This window comes from Alnus glutinosa, chromosome 4, assembly GCF_958979055.1.
Source record: "Alnus glutinosa chromosome 4, dhAlnGlut1.1, whole genome shotgun sequence".
In the NCBI taxonomy this organism is placed as follows: domain Eukaryota; kingdom Viridiplantae; phylum Streptophyta; class Magnoliopsida; order Fagales; family Betulaceae; genus Alnus; species Alnus glutinosa.
The window spans coordinates 25,966,851-25,979,479 of record NC_084889.1 but is presented as its reverse complement, the minus strand read 5'-3'; the positions used below and the strand labels follow the sequence as shown (position 1 = coordinate 25,979,479).

The following is a 12,629-nucleotide window of genomic DNA, read 5'->3' as shown; positions in this document are numbered from 1 at the left end:
GGCAAAAAAAATTGAAAATTGACATCAACGACTTTCGAATATCATAACTTTGTGGTTGTCCCCTCAAAATTTATTGAGAGAATTAACTTCACTTATAATTCTTGAACTTTTATCACTTTTGAAAAAAGATACTAAACCTTTAAAAAGTGTCAATTTAGGGTATTAATCTTTCAATGTTTTTCAATTCCAACCCTCTGTTCAAATTTTTCGTTAAATCTTGTCAAAATACCCCATTTTTCTTTTAGGAGAAAAAAAATATATATATATTGCTAGGATTTAGGTATTGGTCAGAATATAATAAAATTTGCAACAATACTCATGTCTGAAGTTTTGAAAAATTTTATAATTTTTTTTTTTTTAAAAAAAAAACAAGGGTATTTAGGAAATTTTGGTAGTGTTTAACGGAACTAACGGATGAATCATTCAGGATGATTGAAAACTGAAAAAAATGATTAAATACACTTTAGGTTCTTGAGTTTTGGAAACTTTATTTTTTAATACCTGAGTTTCAATTCGCATCATAAATGATACCTCAATTTTGAGAAAAGACCAAATTAGTGCCTCAGTCAGGTTTTTTGTCCAAAAACTAACGGTTTGCCACGTGTCAACCCCTGAAGGTTGACACATGTCACAATATAACAAATTACAAAAAATAAAAAATAAAAATCTTTATAAATTAATTATAAAATTAAAAAAATAATAAAACTAAAAAGAATTATTAAAATTTTTTTTTTTAAAAAAAAAAAGAAGTAGAAGAGGGTGGCAGTTTTTTCTTCTTTTTTTTTTAATTTTTTTTTTAAAGTTTTTAATATTTTTTTAATTTTTAATTAATTTTTAAAGATTTTTATTTTATTTTTTTATACTACAACACGTGTCAATCCTCATGGGTTGACATGTGGCGGGCCGTTAGATTTTGGACGAAAAACTTAACTGAAGTATTAATTCGGTCTTTTTCCAAAATTGAGGTACCATCTATGATGCGAATTGAAACTCAGGTACTAAAAAATAAAGTTTCCAAAACTCAGAGACCAAAAATGTATTTAGCTCTTGAAAAAATTGATAGATGGATACCTAAATTGACACTTTATAAAGTTTGAGTACCTTTTTTGAAAATGATAAGTTATAAGTGAAGTTTTCCCAAATTTATTTTATACATATACATGAACAAGTTAGGCTTATACAATAAGCTCCAAGGATAAATGGCGGTAATGTTGATATTTTAGGCCATAGTAATTTTGACTGCAATATTCTTATAGGGGTGAAAACCTGGAACCAGTTATTGAAAACGCCAACCGACTTCGGTAACCGGCTACTCCGATTGGTACTTGGTCATCCGGACCGGTTACTTAAATTTTAAAAAAAATTACAATATTTAATTAAACATTTCAATTTGACTCCAATTGCAATAAAGAGATGCCGTAAATCGTGGATTTGTGTTTTTAAAGTCTAATAAATCTGTGTGCTTACATCCCTATGAGTTATGAAGGAAAATGGACAAGATTATCTAATCAAAGACAATTTTTCTTTTCTTTTTCTAATTTAATCGAACATTATAAAATGAAATTGCGAAAACTGGACGTAGAGGACGAAACAGAGAGGGGCTGGCGAAAATGACGCTGCAGAGGAGGAAGAGAGTCAGCCTTGCAAGTTGCAAGTCGTCCCGGTCTCAGAACCTTCGGTGGTCCTCCCATGGACAATTTACGCTTGATGATCATCTTCCTGGAAACAAATGCTAAGAGCATTCCTAACGAGCTCTTTATTTCAAAAATTTTATCAAAATTTGGTGAAAAACTCAAAAAAGTCCACTTTAACAAACTTTATATAATTTTTCTATTTTGGCTCTCGTCAGAATTTCACTTCAAATTTGACTCACAAGTTTCATGAACTATTGAATATTTAATCATCTCTCTCATTTCATTTCACTTCATTTTTCACTTTTCCTCTCTCTTCATTTGCTAAGAGTGATTGCTTAAAATCAATAAAAAATCAATATCTAGTTGAAATAGAAAAATATTTGGAGAATTTGATATAAGAAGTTTGTTAAAAGTAATTAAAATAACAAAAGTAGATTTTTAAGCTAAAATTTGGAGAGCTCACTAGAGATGCTCTAAGGTTACTTGGTGAGAAAAAAAATCTTCTCAACTATTCATGTTAGTTAAACTATGATTTAAGACTAAAATTTTGCAGATGGTTAGTAATTTGGATGCTGATATAACAGGGAATATTTTAAATTTGTAATATTTTATTATATATATACCAGGTTACCGGTTATATATAAATGCTAAAACCGATACCCAACTCTAAGGTAGTCGATTACCGATTATTGCCAACTGGGTACCAAACCGGCTTCTCGGCTTTTCAGTTACCGGTTACCGGCCGGCCGATTATAACCAGTCGGATTTACACCTCTATCGATATTGAGAATGAGTAACAATTTTAATATTGCAGTTAATCAGTGGAATAGATCTATTCATCTCCATTTTTGCTTCCTAAGTGCACTAGGGGCTCTAAAAATCCAAATACTAACACAAACAGGGATCAAAGAATTTTCAAGAAAACTTCCAAGAATTTGCCACCATTCATTGCCTAAAGTTCCAACATTGTATTGGTGTCGAGTAAATCTCTCACAGAGACACAAACATAAGAATTTGTAAACACCAAGTAATAATAATTGAACTGGAAAAATAAAATTGCTAAGCAAATCTAAACCAAGAAACAACATAACCCATTAAAATTAAACTCAAACAAATAAGACCTTCATAAGTTAAACTCAGAAACATCAAAACCCAAGGAGAAAAGAAGATCGACAACTGTAAAATTAGCAACACTCTCCGAAAAACTAAACTATAATTTTCCATAAAAGAAAACTAAAATAACAAAAAGAGAGCCAAAAATAAGAATTTTTTCTTTCTATTTTGTTATTTTTTTTAAGAAATGTAGCAACCAAAAACGAAAGTGAACCAAATAAGAGAAATGGAAAAGAAGAAAAAGAGGGAGACGTCCAGACGAGCCGGGAAAGAGTAAAAATTGGGAAAGATAGAGAGTACAATGTGAGAAACACATCAACATCTCCAGATCGAGACTTTGGTTGAGGAGCATATATATAATATTGGCCGTAACTAGTACGACACGATGGCAAAAATCAAATGGGCTGAATATTGACACTTGGACAATTTTCGGGATCAAACAGATTTGAAAGCTAGTGTATTAAAGGAAATGATCAAAAGGGATTATAATATTGAGCTAACTTTGTTGAGCTGCCACCGAGCAAAGAAAATGGCATTAGCAATTCTGTTTGGGAGATATGGTGAGCAGTGTAAACACACAAGGGAATATGCCAATGTAATACTAAAATGGAATCTTGGTAGCTAAACTTATGGACAAAGGGATTAAAAATTCTTCCAAAGGATGCATGTACCGCTGGCAGCTTGTAAGCGGCAATTTTTAGATGGATGTAGGCCCATGATTTGTGTGGATGCTTGTTTTTGGAAGCACAAATTTGGTGGCCAACTATATGCAGTTCTCGATGCAAATGACAACATTTTCCCGATAGCATATGTGGTATGCGAGTGCTGAAACCAGAGACACATGAATGTGGTTTTTGAGTATATTGTTGGAAGATATTGGGTATCTATGGGAGCATATATGGTCATTCATATCTGACAGACAAAAGTTAAAAATTAATGCAATTGTCTTATTACCATTTAAATATGACCAACATTATTTTAACATGTCATTTCTGCTAAGCAAGGGTTACTTGATGCGTTGGAGGATTTGATGCCTACTCTGAAGCACAGATTTTGTGTCAAACATTTGTATGCAAATGTCAACGGTAAAGGGTACAGTGGCAAGCAGTTTGAGGATGCTTTATGGGGTGCAGGTCGGGCAGCTAATGAAAATCAATTCAAGAACTACCTGTTTGTTATTAGTGGTATGAGTGGAGATGTATTTAATTATTTTGAGAAAATAGACCCAAGGATGTAATCAAGGCATGCATTTAGTGTTTCAATGCATGGATTTCGAAAGCAAGAGAGAAGCCTAAGCTAACTTCCATGGAGATGATAAGGTGGCAACTGATGAATAGGTTCAATAAAAAAAGGGCTGAAGTAGCAACCAACTAGCATAATTTGCCCTAAGATTGTGAAAAAAATTGGATAGAAACAAGTCATTAGTAATTGGGTGTATGTATAAGGGTTACTTTTGGTAGCAATGCTTAAATTGTGTAATGGTTACATCTATGTGTTCAAGGGAATTGTTGTAATGTGACATCTATGTGTTCAACTGAAATGGTTGAACTCTTTTGTGTTTGAAAAGTTAATTTAGATGTAAATGTTGTAATAGATGCCTAGACCTTTTATGAATGGATTATGCTGTGAATATTTTGTCTTCAAAGAGAATTAAAATTAAAATTAAAAACCATGATAATAACAAAGTAAACATAAAAAAAGAAAAAAAATCTCTTACCCTAGAGATGTCATTTTCTTTTTCTAGATACTTAATGATTTCCAAGTGATTATCATCTCCCTTTTGCAGGTGCTTAACCCTTTCCACACAACTGTCATTTTCATTCTCCATGTCTTAATCCTTGCCATGCGTCTGTCATTTTCATTCTCCAAGTCCTTAACCTTTGTCGTAAGTTCAGCAAAGATCTTTATACCCCTTGCACAAGTTCGTTTGTCGAGCCATTTGAAAAATTGGCATGCTTCTTTTTTCTGCATGTTGGAGTATAGCATACCAGTCAATAAGATAAGTTAAGAATTCATTCAGAATGGATTAGGCTTCAATATAATGATATTTTCAAACTACTTCAATCATAAAACTGCCAACTCTTGAATCATAGGTGGCGCAACCCCAAAATTGAATGTCAGGGTTTTCTTAGTTTTTTTTAGAAGTCTTCAATGGTGAAGTAAATCACAAAAACATACCGAAGACATCTCACTACAGCCCACCGAAAAAGATCAAGATGATGACTACATTTGCTTCAAAAAGTATAGAAAAATAAAAAATAAAAAAAATAATATTATTCCACAACATCCCCAAAAACTAAATTTATGAACAGGGATTAAGAACATACCTTATATATTCTACAAGAAACTTCATTTCCTTTCAAAACCCGTAGGCAACTTGATGATCCCATTCCATCTTGAGTGCGTCTTCGGTCCGGTCGTGGCAAAAAACCCATGTTTTTTGCCCACCAATGGACGATTGACACATCAGCAAAATACCAAAAAATGAAATTACACTGATCTACAGGATCCCTCTCGGCTGTCACAAAGAAAACCTTGCCCCATCGCCCAAATGACGATCTGCAGCCCCTAAAGAAAAACTCCAGCTGGACGCTACCACCATCGACTGGCCAGACACTATCGCCACTGACTGGCCGGACGCTACCGCCACCAACTGGCCGAACGCTACTGCCACCGACTGGACCAGACCACGCCGCGAACACCCATCTGCAGCCCCAAATCGAGGTCGAAGCTCCACTAATCGTCGCTATACCATGATGGGAGGCCCAGAGGACCCCTTTGGAGAGGCAAGAAGTTGATTGGGAAAGAAGCGCTTTTTGTGATACTAGGATTGAAGAGGTTCAAGGATGACGAAAAGAAGCTTGAGAAGTTCATCAAGTCCCACGTGCTGAGGCTATTGAAGTTGGAGATGATTGCTGTTCTCGGTGAGCTTGAGCGCCAGGAAGAGCTTGATTATTAGTTTGAATTGTGCTATCTATTTCACATTATCATTTGGGTTGCTATTAAATTCTACTTTTGGGTTCTTGATTGGTCACCTTTTTTAACTCTCTCTCCCACTCTACTGAAATGGTCATTTTGTTGCACTGATATGTGAAAGCGATCTTCTTGATGGGGAATTTACTTCATACAATGTGAAAAAGAGTAGTTTTGTATGATAGCCCTTTAAGAAGAGCAGTAGAGTGAGTATGCCTTGCAAGTGTTCGATAAAATGCTTTTAAGGAAATGTCCGCTCTTGGAAACCTCTAACATGCTTTGATTTGATAATGTTCGAGGATTATCTTACTTTCCTAGTAAACTTTTCAAATCACACATTTTTGCTTCTGATTGAATGCCCAATGATTTTTTTTTTTTTTTTTTGGTTTTTGTGGTGGGCTAGGGGGGGGGGGGGGAACAGAGGTAGTTTCTTGTTCTGTAGTTACTGAGGATGCCTAGTTTGATGCTCTGATATTTAGACATAAATGTGTGCTACAGACTAAACATGTGTTTTGAGTACATATGTTATCTGATTAATACTTAATTATGATATTTGAAAATGAAAAACATTAGAGCTTGTATGAGTAGTTATAGTTGAAGAATATTGTTATCCTCTTGCAGGATCGCTAAAATGAGTCCTAATAGTCATGCTGAGAATGAAATGGTAGAAGATAGACATGTCGAGAATGAAATAGTTGAAAATCAAAATGATTTGAAGCAGCCAAATGTCCGCCTTTCTTCATTTAATGGTCCTACGGAACCATGTCTTGGTATGGAATTTGATGAAGTAGAAGATGCCCATGCATGTTATAATGCTTACGCAAGACGAATGGGTTTTAGCATTCGAAAAAATCATTCTCGATTATCAAAAGATAAGTCATTAATTAGGATAGAATATGTTTGTTCAAGAGAAGGATTTCGTCAAAAAAGTTGCGAAGAGAAAATTTGTACAAATTCAGAGCGTCCAGAAACAAGGATAGGATGTAAAGCAATTATGGGTTTAAAGAAAGTGGAGTTAAGGTGGATTGTATGTAAGTTGATAAGTGAACATAATCATGAGCTCCTTTCTCCTAGAAGTACAAATTTGCTTCGTGGACATAGAGTGGTAACACGTGCTCAAAAAAATCTTATAGATACCCTCAATGAGTTCGGTGTACCTCCAAGGAAGATAATGACAGTATTGAGTAAAGAATCTAGTGGAAACCATAATGTTGGTTGTATTGCTAAAGATATTCAAAATTATGTGGGCAATAAAAGAAGATTTCGTTTTAAAGAGGGAGATGCACAAAAAATTTACAACTATTTTCTTGAGAGACAATCCCAAAATCCAGGTTTTGTGTATGCAATCCAAGTAGATGAAAATGGATGCATGGGCAATTGTTTTTGGGCAGATGCTAGATCACGAGCTGCATACCAATATTTTGGAGATGTTACTTTTTATGCAACTTACTTGACAAATTGTTATAAGATGCCTTTTGTTCCTTTTACTGGAGTTAACCATTATCACCAATCTATGATGTTTGGATGTGCTTTGCTTGTAAATGAAACAGCTGAATCTTATGCATGGTTGTTGAAAACATGGCTTAAGGCAATGCTTGGATGTGCTCCTTCTACAATTATCACAGATGATGACAAAGCCATGGCTAAGACAATTGCAAAGGTACTACCAAGTGTCACTCATAGATTGTGTTTGTGGCATATTTTACAAAAAGTTCCAGAACATTTGGCTCATATATATAATAAATATCCATCTTTTCAAGGAGATTTCCATCATTGTATTCATAATACAATCACAATTGAAGAGTTTGAGATGGAATGGAGTGAAATTGTTGGCAAGTATGAGTTGGTAGAGAATGATTGGTTGAAAAAACTTTATATACGACGTGAAAAGTGGGTGCCGGCTTACTTACGAACCACATTTTGTGCCGGCATGTCTACAACTCAACGGAGTGAGAGTATGAATAAGTTTTTTAAAGATTATGTTTGTCCGAGCACAATGGTGAGTGAATTTGTCTATCACTATGAAAAAGACTTAAATGTGCGGTATCTTAAAGAGAAAGAAAAAGATGTGAAGACAAAAACTTCTAGATCGATTTTAAAAACGCTTTACAAGATGGAAGTAGAGGCGGCAAATATTTACAGAAGAGAGTCTTTTTTGATGTTTCAAGAAGAGCTATTTAACAGTCAAAATTACAAATCATCTAAACATCGAGAAGAAGAAGGGACGAAGATATATAGGGTGACCCTTCATGGGAGAGAAAATCCATTTTATGAAGTTGCATTTGAAGCTCTTGAAAAGAAAGCTACTTGTACATGTCATAAGTTTGAATTTGTTGGAATTTTGTGTATGCACATTCTTCAAATTTTTGTGAAGAAGTCTTTGGTGGACTCTATTCCCCAACATTATGTTCTAGAGAGATGGACGATCAATGCCAAGAGTCGCATTATAAATGGCATATCTAGTGGTGATATACAAGTAGAAACACAAAATTCTTCCACCTTGATGGGAAATAGCTTAATGTTGCAATTTTATGAAGTTGTAGAAGTGGGGTGTCAATCAAAAAGAAAATATGAACATCTTGGCATTGGTTTAAAAAAGCTTTATCACGACCTTTTGACAATGAATGATGATAGTGATAAAGATATAAATGATGGTGATGAAGAAAGTGCCGAGGATCTTGTGTTAAATAATCAAGTACTATCAAATCTTACATTTACTTTACAAGATCCTCTACATGTTCGATGCAAAGGAAAACCCAAATCTGTGAGACAAAAAAGTTCAAAAGAAAAGCAAGCAATGAAGAAAAGGGCATGTACCATTTGCAAGAAAACAGGACATGTGAAAACCAATTGCCCTTCACATAAGCAAACAAGGTATTCATTCTTATACATTATGTTATTTACAATAATTTACATTAACATGCATTTTGATTTAATTCGCATTAAAATCTTCTTTTTTATAGGAATATTTTGAATACCAATATGAGGCCAGCTAATTTGGGGTTAATAGATCAACAAAGTTTAGTAGAGGTAAATTTTTATTATAACATATCCTCTATCAAGTAATTTTTTTTTCATTATCTAATCTTCATTATTTGTGAATGATTTACAGTGCTCTTTGCCAACTATGGGGTATCCCTCTACAATTACATTTGACATGTCTCAAGATCTTGTTTGTTCGTCTACTACAATTGATATTGATGCAGATAACGTCAACGCCTATGAAAATCTTTGAAGTTGCTAATCTTTGTGCAGCGTGGTCTTTTTTGTGATGTTGTAATGCACAAAATTTGGTTGTATGTGGCTCTATGTGATTAGTTTTTTAGTTATGAACATCTACGGTAAATGAGTACTAGATGTGCTTTTGTATATGTCTACAATTAAGTTAGTATTTTGGGAAGTTCTTAATGCATTGAAGTTGTAATTTTCAACTAATTTGTGTATATGATAAGAGGTTTTTTGCTATTGATTTTGGTGGAAATTTGCTGAAATTCAAAATTTTATACGTGGCTTTTACTAATTTTACACCAATAACTTGGATGTTCAACAATGATGGTATAATATGGTGGAGAATTGCTGAAATTCAGGGTCTATGCTGTCTGCGTTAGTTGATTAGACAACATAAGCTATTAAGACTAAACAGCACAAAGGCAGTGATAGTGGAGGACCTCACGTCATTAAAATTCTGCTGCAAAGGAAATGGAGAAACATGCGCTGTGTCATCCAATGGAATTGGGAGATTTCCTTGGCATTAGTAGCAGGAGAAATTTGTGGTTCTCCAAGTCCACCACTGAATTCTAATCAAGCCAAGAAGCTATCCTCTAAATAATTTCAATGCAATATTTGAGTTCATTATGTGTTGTTATTGAGCCAAAATCAATTATGTCTTCTCCCACTCATTCAAGTCAAATAATAATTTGTCAAGAGAAATCCCTTAGACCTCTAAATAACATTAAGCTATGTTTGATACAACATTGATTTACAACAAAAATAAGAACACAAGTACAATGTCGATTTACAGCATCAAAAAACATAAGATACCACATACACCTTGGGTACCTGAAATCCCAAGTCACAATAGAATCCAAGAGTGCACATGGCACCCCCATCCAACCTAACAAGGTCACCCCCAACCCAACCTCAACAACCAAAGGAAGGTTCTTAGTGTTCAATGTCCACATCTAATGGAGCCTCCTCACAATTCAATGTCATACTCTTGAAGTATCTCCCAAAAAACAGTGAGCTTCATGGAACAACACCGAAAGGGAGGGCAATGGCATCTCCCTTCTTTTGATTCAGGAAGGACAATTCCTGCTATGCCATTTCCTATAGAAAAGAAAAATTAATGAAGAGCAGGTTAAGATAAAGACTTGAACAAACAAAATCAAATCAGATAAGCAACCTTAGCATTAGCATTACTAACACCCAAAATCCAGCCATCATCCACTTTCCAAAATCCACCAAAAATCAACCCAAGAACTACTGCCCATAAGCATAAATTCCAAAAATTTCCCATCAAGCAAAGCTCCCAACCTATAAATCAAGCCCCCAATTGAACCCATCTGGTTATCCCCAAACAAATCAAAAGGAGGAAATATACTCAAACTTCTAAACACATTGATTCGGCCAAGACCCAAACACTTCCAGAAATTCTATACCCATTCGGTTCTACAAAAACATCAAGGGAATAACCAAAAATCAAAGACTTCAAGAGAACCAACCCAATCGGTCAACATAGAAAAATGCCCTAAAATTTACCCTAAATTCACATCTAGCAAAGCCATAGCAACCCACACCATAATCTAGGTCTATACTCATTTGGTGTTACGAAAATCATGAAAAAAGGCTAGGGATTTTCCTCAAAAACCATCTTCTTGGCCGGAACCCTCTTCTTCTTCTTCTTCTTCTTCTTCGATCTCTCAGTTTCAGTCTCTCTCTCGTGGTGGCTCTCTCTCTCAGAAGATCGGTCTCTCTCCCTCTCATGAGAAAGACAGATCGGTCTCTCTCCCTCTCATGAGAAAGACAGATTGGTCTCTCTCCCTCTTAAGCTTGAGCGCCAGGCCGAGAAAATCATGAGAAAGACACACAGAGAAAATCAAAGAGACAGAGAAATAGACGGAGAGTTACCGGTGTGGGATTTTCTCAGAAGTCCCGGCGTGGGCAGCGGCTTTCGAGCGGCGGGACTGTTCATCTGGCGAAGGCAGCGTTCGTCTCAGAGTCTCAGACGCATCGGGGAGAGAGTATGAGGAGAGTTTCCCAACTTGTAGGCTGTAGCAGACGAAAAAAATCAGGTGTTTAGCATGTATTTGGTTTTTTTTGTTTCAAGCTTACGTGCCAGATTGTCATTGGCAGGCAAAAAAACCCCACTTTTTGCCACGACCGAATTGAAGTTATACTCTTTCATCTTTTTGTGTAATGTCTAAGAAATTAATTAGGTGTTAAAAACATGAATTGGAATAATTAAGTGAGAAATTAGGAAAAATAGATAAAAAAACACCTAGAAACGTTAAGAGGAGAGTTTCTATGTAGTTGTCTGGACAGACCAAAATGTGTGTCAGACGGGACTTGCAGTAAGCCCCGATTTCTACACATGTCCGGACGGGCTTTCTAGGGAGTTCATATTTGAGATTCCATGCACATACGCCTATCTAGACGGACGATTTTCTATTCTAGACCGGCTTTTTAGAAATTTCATATCTGCGATTTCACATACGAGTGTCCCCACAGACCATTTTTTCCTGTCCAGACAAGCCGCGTTTTAAGATATTGGCGAGCTCATTTCTCTAGTTGTTTTCTCTCTCACACGATTTCTCTCTACTTTCTCCTAGGGTTTTGAGCAAAACCCTAGATCCTAGTATATTGAAGCCTCCATACTCAAATCCAACTTCCGAAACGTAATCCTCAAAGCAAGATCTACATTTTCACCGATTGGTTTGAGGTAAATCTGAAATCTTAGTTTTTCCTAGATTTCTGTTGATTTTTTGGGGGTTAAGTCTAATCTCTCGATTTTCTTTAGGTATTGTGTATTTTGAAGTGTTCTACACAATCTTCAAGCATTGGGTATTATTCTTTGTGTCTAACCCCAAAGATTATCTTATAGGTTAGTATTGTTAGTTAATGAGTTGTCAAATGGAACCCTAGAAATTCTATGGGTTTTCCATGGGTTTAGTTCTTGAGCGATTCAAGAACTAAATGGACTTTAGAGTTAGAAATGTTATGTGTTAGAAGTAATGTGTCATCACAATGTATTGTACAATGGTTCATTCTGTGGCTTACGAGGATGATTTCTTCATAGCTGAATTGTCAAGAAGCCAAAGTGAGTATTCTACTCACTGAGAAAAGATATTAAACTTTTGATAATTCTGTTGGTAGAAAGATATAGTATTCTAAATTTGAGCCAATGTTATTTTAGAAGGATATATGCTTATGAATGTTTTCAACACTTTTAATTATGTTGAGAAATGTTTTGAGGATGATTTATGTGTTTTGAGATATGTTTATAAAGTGATGTAATGAGATATGTTTTTATAGGCTTTATGAGAAGTTAAGTTTTCATGGTATGTTTGAAAAGAGTATATGAAGAACATGATGTTATTTGAGTATTACAGTATCAGTGTAAAACTCTTAGGATTCGTCTATGCCAGATGTTCATTTTGAGCTCAATCCATGTAATTGATATTGATAATATAGATGTAAGTGACTTTATATTGCATCTTATCTTATTGTTGGTTGTATTATGTAGGTAGGCCAAGGTGGAAGCTTTGGCGATTTGCTCATACCTTATTACCTATGGTGTGATTCCAGTAGAACAAAGACTTTTTTGGATGGACTAAGTAAAGCTAAGATGAACAATTTTAACTGAAGTGTTTTTTTGTTGTTACTGTGATTGGCTTCATTTTGTTGGACAAA

General features: G+C 35.0%; 1 protein-coding gene across 1 annotated transcript; it reads left to right on the top strand.

Moving 5' to 3' along the window:
• The first annotated feature begins 6,351 nt into the window (after positions 1 to 6,351).
• LOC133866238 (protein FAR1-RELATED SEQUENCE 5-like) lies at positions 6,352 to 8,488 on the top strand. The gene is made up of 2 exons (XM_062302774.1): positions 6,352 to 8,400; positions 8,447 to 8,488. Exons 1-2 carry the CDS (start codon positions 6,352 to 6,354, stop codon positions 8,486 to 8,488), a joined length of 2,091 nt encoding a protein of 696 aa, XP_062158758.1.
• The last annotated feature ends 4,141 nt before the right edge of the window (positions 8,489 to 12,629 follow it).